At 30.4% G+C, this 13,157-nt stretch overlaps 1 protein-coding gene across 20 annotated transcripts in view; it reads right to left on the reverse strand.

Moving 5' to 3' along the window:
* The window catches only part of LOC105229183 (sodium/potassium-transporting ATPase subunit beta-1-interacting protein), a 236,659-nt gene that overhangs the window by 100,493 nt on the left and 123,009 nt on the right, over nucleotides 1–13,157 (reverse strand). For all 20 annotated transcript variants that reach the window (XR_007422397.1, XR_007422398.1, XR_007422396.1 and 17 more), the window contains 4 exons: nucleotides 10,514–10,651; nucleotides 3,461–3,541; nucleotides 2,093–2,290; nucleotides 1,922–1,982 (listed from right to left, as the gene is read on the reverse strand). Coding sequence is in view for 17 of the 20 variants with exons in the window: in XM_049453438.1 (XP_049309395.1) it covers nucleotides 1,922–1,982; nucleotides 2,093–2,290; nucleotides 3,461–3,541; nucleotides 10,514–10,651 (478 nt within the window). In the remaining 3 variants the exon portion in view is untranslated. The remainder of the gene's footprint in view (nucleotides 1–1,921; nucleotides 1,983–2,092; nucleotides 2,291–3,460; nucleotides 3,542–10,513; nucleotides 10,652–13,157) is intronic.

Raw genomic sequence — 13,157 nt, forward strand, 5'->3', positions numbered from 1 at the left:
GGGGTTATTATGTTTGTTTTGACAGTGGCATTGAGCGAGGGATTTTCGCAGCAAAAGAAGGCAGCCTTTTGAAAGCGAAAGCAGACATATGTCACGAAAAAGACAGTGCTGGCTTTCAAGGAACTGAGCAGTTGAGTTGCAAGTAAAGCGAGTGGCAAGTTTTGAATTTAATACTGATGGCTTTCTAGAGTCCATTTAAGTGATAATAGTAGCATCGCAGTCCATTGAGACCAAAAACGGATTATAGTAGTAAGGCGGCTTAAAGCACACGTGATTTTTTGTTGTAGCTCTTATTAAGGTTTGCCTAAAATAGTAAGCAAATGAAAAGCTCATTTCTTGAGGGAGAATATAAGAAAAATCGTAAAAACGATTATCGAAGAGGAAACCCTACCGCAAGAGTTAATTTAAGATGTGGAATAGTAAACTTTAAATATTATTATATAACGGTATTTATTAATAAAAAATTCTTTTATACAAATGTTAAGAGCGTGAGCTGCTCAGAGAATATATATTAGATACTTTCGATATACTTACATATAAAAAATTATTTTTTTTCTGGAGATTCACAAGTTGAATGGACGATAGACTTCAAAAGTTATCGATATATTATATTTTTGTTAATGTTTTTGCATTATTGTTCATATTAAAATCAAATATATCAAGTCTTAACATAAAATCAATTGCTGACTTTCGATTATAGCACATTTATCGAAATCAATTTTAATTAATATTTTTATCGATTAATATTTTTCGAATCAAATAAAACTTTTTTCACTGACGGAAAGAGTATGAACTGCGGTTTTTCCTCTCAAACAAAATTATTTTATAGTTTATTAGACTATTCCTTACTGTTTCAAAACATAACCGATATTATAAGATTTCATTTTCTAATTTTTTGATATATATGATGCCAGGTAAAGCTGTTAAGGAACCTCAAAAGTTATCGATACATTATATTTATATTGTTGTATTTGTGTTATTTTATATATTAACATCGAAAATATCAAATCTTATCACATAAGCAAGTGTTGGCTTTCGATTAAAACAAATTTATCGAAACCGATTTTTATCGATTACTTGAACTTTTTATTGATAAATATCTTTTGATTTAAAAGAATTTTTTTCGCTAACGGAATGAGTAGAAACTGCGTTTTTTCATATTTTCATTATTTATTCAAAACAAAATATATTAAAATTTCGATTAAAAAACACGTACGATATCGATTTTAAGCGATTCCTTGAATTTTTTATCGATAAATATTTTTCGATTTAAAAAAAGCTTTGTCGCCGATTTTATAAACTGTAAACATTATAATGCTTTTACTGAAGTAATATTAATTATGTTTTTTTTTTGGTTGCATTCTCACATTTTTTTAACTAGTTCAATTTTACTGCCAGCTGGGTAATTTTATATACTCATATATTTTTGATTATTTTATAAATTTCCTTTTTTTTAAAGATAATAACTCTTATTCAATTATTAATCATTATATTTATATCATATTTATTTCAATGCAGTTTATATTTTTTTATGTTTAAATTACAAACGCGATATTTTTTACTTTTTGATTTATTCTTTTTTTATATATTTTATTTTTTTGTATTTTTCTCAATATTTATTAATTTTAATCTCATTTTTTCAGTTTTTTCTTACTTTTGGCACTTTTGCCATTTTGATCACCTTTGTTATATTTTCAATATTTTTTTTATAATTCCATGTTATTTTTTAAACTTGCTTTTTTAATACTTTTGTGTTAGTTTCACAAGACTTTTACATAAAAAAATATTTTTTATATATTTTTTTTTTTTTTTTAAAGTCGAAACCTGCACCAAATCCAATTCACACCTATTAATTGAAATTATTTTCTACTAAATTGTTTTTATAAAAAAATGTGTAATAATTAAAAAATATTCAACTTACATCTGTCATCTTCATCGAGGAATATGTAACTTATTAATATGGCGCCTAAAATACCAAGTAACTGAAAAAAGTTGAGAGAGAATATTTATAAAATATTAAAATATCATTACATATTAAGAGATATTACATAGATTCATAAAAGCAAAGCAATGTTGTTAGTTCATTACTCACCGCTAAAGCGCATTGCACACCCGACTGTACAATTTCGACTATAGTATAATCTAATAAACAATCGTCCACACGTTCCGGACGTATTGGACGAAATGGATCATCGGAGGTGATATTGACTGGATATGTTGGCTTGCATCCATAACCGTTCACCTCGAACCAGGAGACGCTACCGGTGCCCAAATTTAGCAGGTCGCTGTCCTGTTGATGGAGAAAAAATTGGGGGAAAATATGATGCGAGACAGAAAAAATGTTAGAAAACGTATATATTATTTTAATGAAAAATGTTTGAAAATCTTTGCAGATAGCAAATATAAAATTAAAAATATAAAAAATAACATTAAAAAAATAAAATAAAAACAAATAAGAATTTTTTTTTAATAAACAACGTTTTTTTGGAAAATATAGCAAAGTTAGCAAATTTTATATGAAAAATATTTTTTTAATACAAAAAAAAAATAAAAAATATATTTTTTAATACAAAATGATATTATAACTAAATTTTTGCAGAATAATTTAATAAAATAATTTAATTAAAATGATATAAAAATATATTTTTTATTTTACATCATAAATATTTCATTTCTCCAAATAAACTATTGGAAAAACTTTGATGTTTTATGATTTTTTTTTTTTTTTGGGTCATCATCTTAGACTCAAATATTTGACTAATTTATACACAAAAATAAAATTAAAAACACTATTAGAAAGAACTTTATATTTTCTTTATATTTTTTATGAATTTTTTTATTGAAAATATTTTTTATTTTTTTTTATTTCTTTTCAAATTTTTTTTTTTAATTTTTGTGGAAAATTTCTATGGAAAATATTTTTTTTTAATTCCCTTAAGTATACTTATTAATTAAATTTTGTTTAAAATTTTCAAAAATATTAATATTTTTTATTGAAAATATCTTTTATATTTTTTTAAAATTATTTTCAAATTTTTTTAATTTAATTATACCATAATTTTCATAGAAAAAACTTTTGAAGAAACTTGGGATTTTTATAAATTATTTTAAAAAATAAGCATACATATTCTCTTTAAATTTTTTGGTATCTATATTTTGAAAATCAATATTTTATAATATATAACTTTCGAAATCGTATAATATACATATTTCCTATAATAAATATGTCTCAGAAAACTTCTATACATATATTTTTTTTTAATGTTTTACAAATTTTATTTCTAACAAATTTTTCTTTTTTCAAAAAAATTTTTATAGTTAGTTATTTTTTAAAGAAATATTTTTTGCATATTTTTACTACCCCTTTTCAATACTTTTTTTTTTAATTTTAATATTATTTACCTTGTAGAAATTTTATTCTACATATTTATGTATACTACCAAATATATTTTTGACTTACCCGATCCAATATGCCTACATTCAGGTAAAAGCAGATGAGAAAAGCATTCCAACCAATCCAAATGAAGCTCCATATTAAATACTGAAAAACGCAAAGAATACAACAAAACATAATTATATTTATTAGTATATGTACATTCTTATATAAAAATATGTATGTATATAATATTCATAAACATACACATTACATACGCCCCTAAATAAATAATAATCTCCAAAAAAATTTGAATTTTTGTTCACTTTTGTTTGACACTATTTTGGGTGAACCCCATTAAAAGTGTGTCAACTTAACCGGAAAAAAGTGTGTACCGAAAACAACAAAAAATATCAAACACCAAAAATAAATCGTCAAAAGTAAAACGTGTATGCGACTTCTTATCTCTAAGCACCTAATAAACTTTAGCAATGCAATAACAAGCTGATTTGCTATCGACGACGCCACGGCGTATGCGCAAACCCCCTGAGCGCAGCGACAATCAGAAGTGATAAGCTTTAATATTTCTGTATTTTCTTAGTAGCATATGTTTTGTATGTCGAATTCGACACTGCAGTCACAAGTATTTTTTGACAATTTTTACTTTTGCTGAAAGGCATTATTACTTACAAATGCATTTAGTATACATATATAGCGAGCGAGCACGTATAATTGATTAGATAAGATTAAAAAAATTGAGTACAAACTTCGGGGTACTTGTTGAATATAAATTTACTGAAATTTAGAATTTGGTATCGCAACAGCGCAGGCATTTGTTGCAACTTGCGCGTGGCATTGGTGGTAATTATGAGCAGATGGTTAATGAGCAGTATGTAAATAAGGTTCATAACCAAATTTGTTCTAGAATATGTGTATTTATGCAGTATAATTATATATGTATATACCTAAGGAAATATGCAAATAAAGAGATAAAAAACTAACAACTGCTTTAATTTTCAAAACTATGTATGTCTTTCCAGTACTGCTACCCCATACATAGATATAATTATATAAATAACCCCAATAAGTATGGTATACACCACTAACTTGTAGCAAAAAACTCGTATTTAGTTGATATTTTTTTAGAATTAGGCACTCTAAAACGGAAGAACACAGTTTACTTCATATTTGAGTAAATTTATACCCGTTACTCTAATTAATTTTTTATAGGTCATATTATTTTGTTACGCGCTCCGAAATGTAGGCAACATATTATGAAAGCTCACTGCAATAGACAATATATTGCAAATTTTGGCAGGTTCATATCCAGTATATATAGTCAGAAATTCTGACTACCTAAATTTGTTCACACCTAAAGCTTCAAAAAATTTTGTATAAGGCTTTGTAATCTAGAAGGCAATAAAAAATGTTATATAAATGGGGTATCATACTGACTTTGTACATTTTTAGGCGCACAGTAGTGAAAACCATCGTGTTGGAGTTTGGTATGTTACATATGTTACAATGATTGTAGTAGCCGAAACCAAAAAACACACGCCAAAAACGCTTATCAAGTCAAGATGAGGCTCATCGTTTTTCTCGATATTCGTGGTTCGGTGCATCACGAATTTGTTCCGGACGCACAGACGGTCAATAAGAAGTTCTATTTGGACGTATAGCGGCCACCGTTGAAAACAGCCAGAATTGGGGAGGAACAATTCATGGATTTTACACGATTGTGTTCGAATTTAAAGCCAAAAACACAATAACTACCATCGATCAACCACCGTATTCACCAGATTTGGCCCTGTGTAATTCTTTTTGCTCCCCAAACTAAAATTGCCGCTCCATGGAACGCGTTTTCAGTCGATCGAAGAGATAGAATTCGCTAAAGGGGCTGAAGGTCATCCCAAAAGGTCCTTATGAAAAGTATTTCGAGGATTGAAAAAATCGTTGGCATAAGTGTATTACGTCTGTAGGATATTACTTTGAAGGCGGGGAAATAAATTTATAATTTCCTGGTACTTTTGTCACAATGTATATGTAGATATAATATACCTCTTTCAGGGTATAAAAAGACTTATATATGTTTGTTAAGTTGTGCATATATACGTAAGTATGTATGGCATAAACACATCTTTCTTACACTTAACTCGCTCAAACTTAGATAAAAGGCACGCTTATCAAACGAGGCGAATGCACGCATTTGCATATGTAAATAAGAAAAATGCATTTATAAAATCAAAAGCCTTGGCCAAGCCATGCCGCAAAAGCAAAACTTATCACGGCTGCGGGTTCAAAGCGAGTTCATATAAACTTTCCTCATCGCTTTCTGCTATTTATGCAGCGATTATTTGTTGCGGGCGCTTTCTAGCTGTTTATTTCATATCTACAGTCTGGAACAGAAATATACAAACATGCGTATTTGAAGCGGTGTGTTTGTGGGGATATTTTATTTACTAAGATATTTATATATATATATATATGTATATATTAAGATATAAACATTGATAAGCACGTGCAGTAGATTGCTTTGTTCATTTATTATATAGTTATATTACACACTTCTCATTTTTTGATATAATTTTTTATTATTTGTACACTCACAAACTCATATGGAAGGATATTATAATATTATATACACAATTACATACGTATGTATATAAATTTTATCCAGAGTTTATATAAATATGTATGAAAATACTCGCTTTTTAATGCCGATTATACATATACAAATATAGGTTTTTAGATGTACATATATTTGTAGCAGAGATAACCACAAGTGGGGAATTGTTATTTATTGTCAGCTCGTTATCACCATTTGATGACGGAAGTTCACTATTTTATCTCTGTTATCTTTACGCCGGTTGTATGTGTTTACATTAATATTTATATGAGAAGAAAAAAAATGTTAGATAATTCTCATGATAAGAATATAAATATTACATGTGAATATTGAATATAGAATGTACTATGTCAAAATTTTCGATAAAATAATGAAGTTCGTCGAATAAACACTGTGTTAGTGTTCGGCATGTTTGGGATTATTCAAATAAGACTGCATATAATAAGAAGTTCGGTGACTGAGTGTCACATGAGTTAACACAAAATACCTCAGGGAGCTACTATCCTCATGCGAATCGCTGCGGAATCGCCAAAAATCGATCCATTTTTGAAACGAATGATTACTGGTGATAAAAAGTGGGTTACTCATAAAAATGAAAGTGAAAATTGTCGTGGCCAATCGCAGTGAGCCAGCCCTAACGTTGGCCAAGCCAGCACACTAACACACTAACTCTCAGGAAGATTTTGCTGTATGTTTAGTTGGATTGACAGTGAATCATCTACTATGAGGTACACTGATACAGTTAAACTTTTTGGAACTATACTGTCACTAATTGAACCGTTTGAGGGAAGCAGTCGCCCAGAAGTGGCCAACTTTGACCGGTTGGAGAATAGAAATAGTTTTATTTTTAAATTTGACAACCTCTCTAACACTAATTTTTATATCTCTACGAATACTAGCAGCAAAACAATTAAAGCACAAGTTACTACTAGTAAGTCATATGCATAATTTATGACTTCTATAAATAAAAATCCATTTTCTGGTACCAAATATTGATTTGGATACAAAAAGTCGAAACAATCAAATTGAGCACAAGTCAAAAACAGCTTTTGTGTGGGCTAATAATAAAGAAATAAATATGTTTACAATACTAGATATTTTTATTTTTGTATTTTTTTTTTTTTTTTTTTTTTTTTTTGCATTTTTCTGTTTGTTCATATTTTTGGTTATTGGAAATCAAAGCAGCTGCCGGCTATTAAGCGGAAACGTGCGCCGCACTAACCAAAGTACTACTAGGAACGAATAAAGGTATAGTGAAGTGTTCGGTGATGGGCTACGACGATTGTACCAAGTGCGTGAATAGGGCTTATAATACACCTACTGCATAAATGTGGCAACAACAACCAAAGAACAAAAAAAAAATAGAATGTGACGTCAATAATAAATGAGTTGCATTTGTGTTACGAAAATCGACTATTTTGGGCCAAATTGATAGGTATGTGTTGTTGTATATGACAAATATAATTATATACAAAAATATGCATATACTTCTGTACAAATATTTACATTATATTTACATTATAAGGCATTTGCATGAGCACTGAAATTAAGTCTTACAAATGAGTGAGAAAATCACTGTTATTAAGCACAAAGTTAATCGATTGGTGGTGGCATGTAACGAAAATACACTGACCTATATTATTTAAAGGTATGTACTTAAATGAAAATCACTAAAATTAAATGCTAAGTAAACAAATTGAGAATAAATTATTATTTTCACATTTTATATATAAAACTAAGCCATATTAACTTTGATTTTTTTGCATTTAAGATCAATGAAGTTATTATATGAAAATGTTTGAGAAATAATATAGAAATTTGAGTAATTTTTTGTTACTTTTGCTAATTCCCCGAACACTTCTTTGCGGAGAGTAAGTTAGAATGCGCAATCCGCTCATTCAACCCATACAAATCTCCCAGTACGTACGGAATCATTCCAGCAATGTTACAGAATGCGCTTTGTCTATCCGTGCCGTGACTAAAGGCATGTGCCGCACTCATAGAGAGAGGCCAGGGTAGTTTTCATACCGAAGCTTAACATCAACGCCCCCAGAAGCTTGTTCAAGGCGCAGCACGCATTTACGAAAGGCAGATCAGAAAAGACTGGACTTCACACATTTATATTTAATTACTAAAGGGCTCTTGAATATATGGAATATGCTCTTGAAGCATTCCTGGACATTTCTGGAGCGTTCAACAACGTCTCTACGGAATCTATTCTGAATAGTATCCAGTCAATAGGTGTTGATCCTACTAACATAACAGCAAAACGGAATTGGGCTAAAATCTAGAAGTCCTCCTCGCAAGGTGGAGCGCTATCTCGGCTTCTTTGGACATTAGTGGTGAATAAACTGGGACCCTATTCTGTAACTCGATTCGAAAATGTATTTTATTCGAAGTTCGGATCTAATTTATAATTATGCGAAAGTTGTATCATCTTGTGCCAGAATAAATACGTACAATTTTCGTTTTTGTTTTCTACAACTCAAAAGCTATCGAATATTTTATCCGAAAATTGGCTTGAAAATCCGAAAATCGAGTTACAGAATGTACAAAATCCGAATTCGAGTAAATTTTTTTTCGAATCGAGCTACAGAATAGGCCCCCTGCTAATCAACTTGGACGACAAGGCCACTAAGATAATGGCATATGCGGACGATATTGAAATCTTAACAACGCGTAGATGTCTACAGACCATTAGCAGTTTTATGACCACTCTCAATACAGTCCTAACCGATCCTAACATGTTTTTGCTAATTTTCCACGATCGATTGCAAAATATATACTATAAGCCCTGTCAGCTAGTGCTTCTTACTCTGTAAGATAATAATTGTAGTATTATTTTTAATTTAATAAATAAATACATAAAATACTATAAGAAAAAAACAGCTCCAAATGATCAAAAAACCAAAAGTGATCTGAAGAATTTGGAGAAATCAAAAAAATTCACAACAAAAGAATCTACAGTTAAAACAATGTTTGCAAGGAGTGTTCTAAATGCTGAACTTTATTACTAAGGTTTCGTCTACCTTTGAGGTTTGAAAAAATTGATTTATTTTGTATATTTCTAATATAGACAGAAACTAGAAATACAACCCATAAAAGGCTTGGTCGAAAGCATGTTGGCTTACGAGTTAGCTATCTTATGCTACAGTTAGTGACCGATGCAAAACCGTAGACCTAATCAGCTGACGAAGTATCTCATGAGAGCGCAATGTACATGAACAGTCACCACCGCTTATACCATCCGTGTACGTGGATTTCTAAGAAAATTGGATTCTTTCGCATAGAAACGAGTCAGCTGATTACTCTCTTACAATACTGGGTTGCGAATTACAACCGAAATGTTAGATGTGTTCAAAACCATGTATAAAATTTGAGCAATGGCAAGCCTAACTTTTGCTAAATTTCGTTTAATATGGACGGTCAGTACGGATGGTCGGAACGTCGGTCACTAAATCAAACCTTAAGACACGAAAATTTTGTATAAAATTTCTTTCAATTTTTTTACAGAACGACAATGTCAGTTTTTAATATACAATAAACAACGGCGTTATTAGCACTAAATAAAAATTATCAGAATAATATCTTCAAGGATTATAGCGCTGTCTTGGACAATTATTCATATCACATTTGGTGGAGCAATCTTGTCAAACTAAAAAAGTTTTCAGTACAAGGATTTGAGTTTAGTCGATCAATTCATATGGCTGTTATATCCCATATATGTATATGGAATGTTCCAACAAATCAGTAATTTCTTGAGGCAAAGTGAATGCCAGATCGATGTCTCAAAAAATAGAGGAATACTTGTAGTTCTCGTATAGGCATATGCTACAGACGAACACGGTTAAAACGACTCACGCTGAAAATTTATATATATTTTGTATAGTTTCACGGATCATGTATTATGATTCTGCAATACGTCGTAAAAAAGCTCAAAATTTGAAAACGAAGCCCTTAAGATAATGTTAATTAATATAATAAGTATCGTTTTTGAGATTTAAAATAAAAATGTGATATGATTTCCATGAGAAATTAATGAACATCGAACAAATATTGCTTTTTTAACAACACTACATACAATTTTGATCCAAATGAGCCGCGACATCAAAAGCTTTAGGCAGCAAAACGAACTTTAAGCCTCTAGAAGTGGAGAGGTTATCTTTAAAAACTTAAATATTCTACTAAATTATATCTTTAGCTTCGTAAAAAGAATATTTAGTTAAGGAAAAATAAAATTATACAAATGCAGCCTTTACGACGGAATATATAGCAAGAGAGTTACAAAAGAACACGCATATAAAATATATTATAATAAGACGCGATATCAATGGATGTTTTTTTGCATGATTTTTATAAAATTTATGGTTTTATGACTTTTTTTCAGTAGGTATCAGGTCCCACACACCCACACTGGTATTTAATAAAATTTTTTTTATTTTATTTAACCGAGCAGATAAAAAACTGAACACGTTAACAAAAACAAATTTTCACTTTCAAAAATTTTTACTTACGGTTATTATGTATTTTATTCTAAAGTGATATGCTCCATAAAATCCCAATATAATGAAAATTATGTGAAAGAAATTGACCAAAATGGGCGCCCACATATATCCGAGAAAGTCGAATACTTGGCGTTCGATGATTGTTATCTGCAAAAGAACAAGAAATACGAGAAAATATTTAGTAAAATGTTATACAAATCAAAGCGAAATAGTAAATAATTATATATAAATACATATGTATATAGTACATGTGTGAATTTGTTGTTGCTTGTGGCGACGCATCAATAATTCCAATTAAAATATCAATCAAATAAGCATTGAGCTGAATTGTAGCCGCAGTGCAACCGAGTGCAAAGGAAATTATGTGCTTCTGCTTGCGTTTACGAGCTATCACGCACACTTGGATGCATTTTAATGCACTGTATGGTCAGCGCTGACCTACTACCCTCAATTGCAACACTGTGCCGCTTTACGCAGCGCAAAGTCATTAACATTACGCTAAATGCAAGTATGAAGTCATATACTTAAGTAACTAAATATACATATATACAGACTTCTATATACTAATGGAATATATATATACAGGAGTACATATGTAATTGTTACCATATGTTTTGAATTGATGGCTTCGATTTTGCTGATTGGTTAGCTATTTGCTATTGTCTATTTAATTGAATTTAATTAGTACAAAACTATTAGCGACTGCTATGATGACGTCACGCAGCGGAAACAATGAAGTACAATGAAGTAAATTTCATATGCTATTGTTATTGTAGGGGTTATCTAGTCCCTGTTTGGGGAGTAAGGTTCGGATTGGTTGTCATCGAAATCATCTAACGATAGGTCCAGGGAAAAGGATGTTAGATGAGCGCGTTTCGTTGGGCAAGCAAAGAGGTCTTTAGAGTCATGCGCGGAGCAGTATTTTGAAACGTCTGAAGCTTCTTCGTCGACGTTTCGATTAACCAAAATCGAGTCTTTGATCTTCCCCATCTGTTACCGGCTGGCCTCTTGAGGATTTTCTTGCGTCTCTGTACTTTCGCAGTGAGCACATCGTATGAGCAGTGAAGGAACCTTTACCATGACATTTTTCCCACGTGATGGACTATAAACTCGTCTTATTTCTACCGCTACAACAACAACAGCAGTGAAGGAGCAAGGTCTTTCGAATATAACTCCGCAAATCTTTGGAATGTTGACAGATGGAATTTTAACGCCATCGACTTAAGATGATGTGAGGATCCAGTCAGTACTCCTTCGAATAGTCAATAAATTTGTGGATTTAGTAGGGGAGAGTGTCAAGTTTCTTGCATAAAAGAAGCGAGTAATTAAAATTACTACAAAATCTATGAAACCAGATATTTTTTCAGGTACTTGGAAAAAAGTTATGAATTTTCTAACTGAAAGTAAGAAGAAAATATAAAACTCTAAAGCGAAAGGCCTTAACGTTACAATTAAGACCTTCTACGTGAAGAGATTTTCGTAAAGGTGCCTTAGTATCTATTTTTCAGAGTATCCAGTGAAAAAAATATTAGTTTTTTACCCACCCTAATGTACATATAGTATATACATACATATACCATATGTACTTATATACATAGCGTCACCTGAAATGCAAAAAAATCTAAACTACTTCATATTACATATATGTATGTATAATAAAATTTTAGCCACCCGCTGTCAGATATAACCAAAATATAACTGATATGTAACCAATATGTAACCGATATGTAACCAATATATAACCAATTTATAACCGAAACTGGAGTTTTATTTCAATATGACTATTTCGTCGTTTTCTTTTCGCCTCTAAACTTATAAAAGTGATATGACTTGATTTTGCATTTTAGGTTACGTTATATTTTTAGCTATTGGTGAAATATGATATTCCAAACAATCTTCTATCAAGAATTGTGCTTCAGGGAATTACGAACAACAATTATTTGACATTTTCGTACAGTCTCCATTCCTTTGTATTTCTGCCATTGTACAAGTACTTCAAGTAGGCACCTGGTCATTCACACTTGGGCACTCGCCTTGCAGTCAAACGCATAAATTTGCACATTGCATAATTTTCACACAACCACACTAAGACATTTCGCACTCAAGCGATAATTGATGCCAGTTTGCGTTAGAATCGACAGATGTGTGCTATTGCGCAATTGCAATTTCGAACAAAATAGCGACAAAGCTTGCAGAAATGCTGTGAATATGCAGAGTTCTAGTCTTAAAATGTGTGCATAATAAATAAATAAGTTTATATGTAACTAAGAATTTTATAAAAATGGTTCCCACATCAATTTCAATTTAAAAATATTTTTTTTTTTTATTAAAAATAATTTTTTTTTATTAAAGAGTATTTTTTTCACTCCAAAAAATAACAAAATATTTTCTAAATATTTTTAATTTTAATCCAAAATTGTCTCTGTTGCGAAATTATTTCTATTTTTAATTTACTATTTTTTTCACCACTTTATCTGCGTACTGACACTCTAAGTTGAGTGTCATTTTCTGACATGTGTGCCGTAATTGAAACTAATTGACTCCAAGTGGCTGATGTGATTATCTTACTCGGATAAGCAAAAGTAACTACAGCTTGAATTATATAGTGAGTATATTCATACTTGTTTACATCTGTATGTATGTTTATGTTTAA

The sequence above is a fragment of the Bactrocera dorsalis genome, chromosome 3 (assembly GCF_023373825.1).
Source record: "Bactrocera dorsalis isolate Fly_Bdor chromosome 3, ASM2337382v1, whole genome shotgun sequence".
Classification (NCBI taxonomy): domain Eukaryota; kingdom Metazoa; phylum Arthropoda; class Insecta; order Diptera; family Tephritidae; genus Bactrocera; species Bactrocera dorsalis.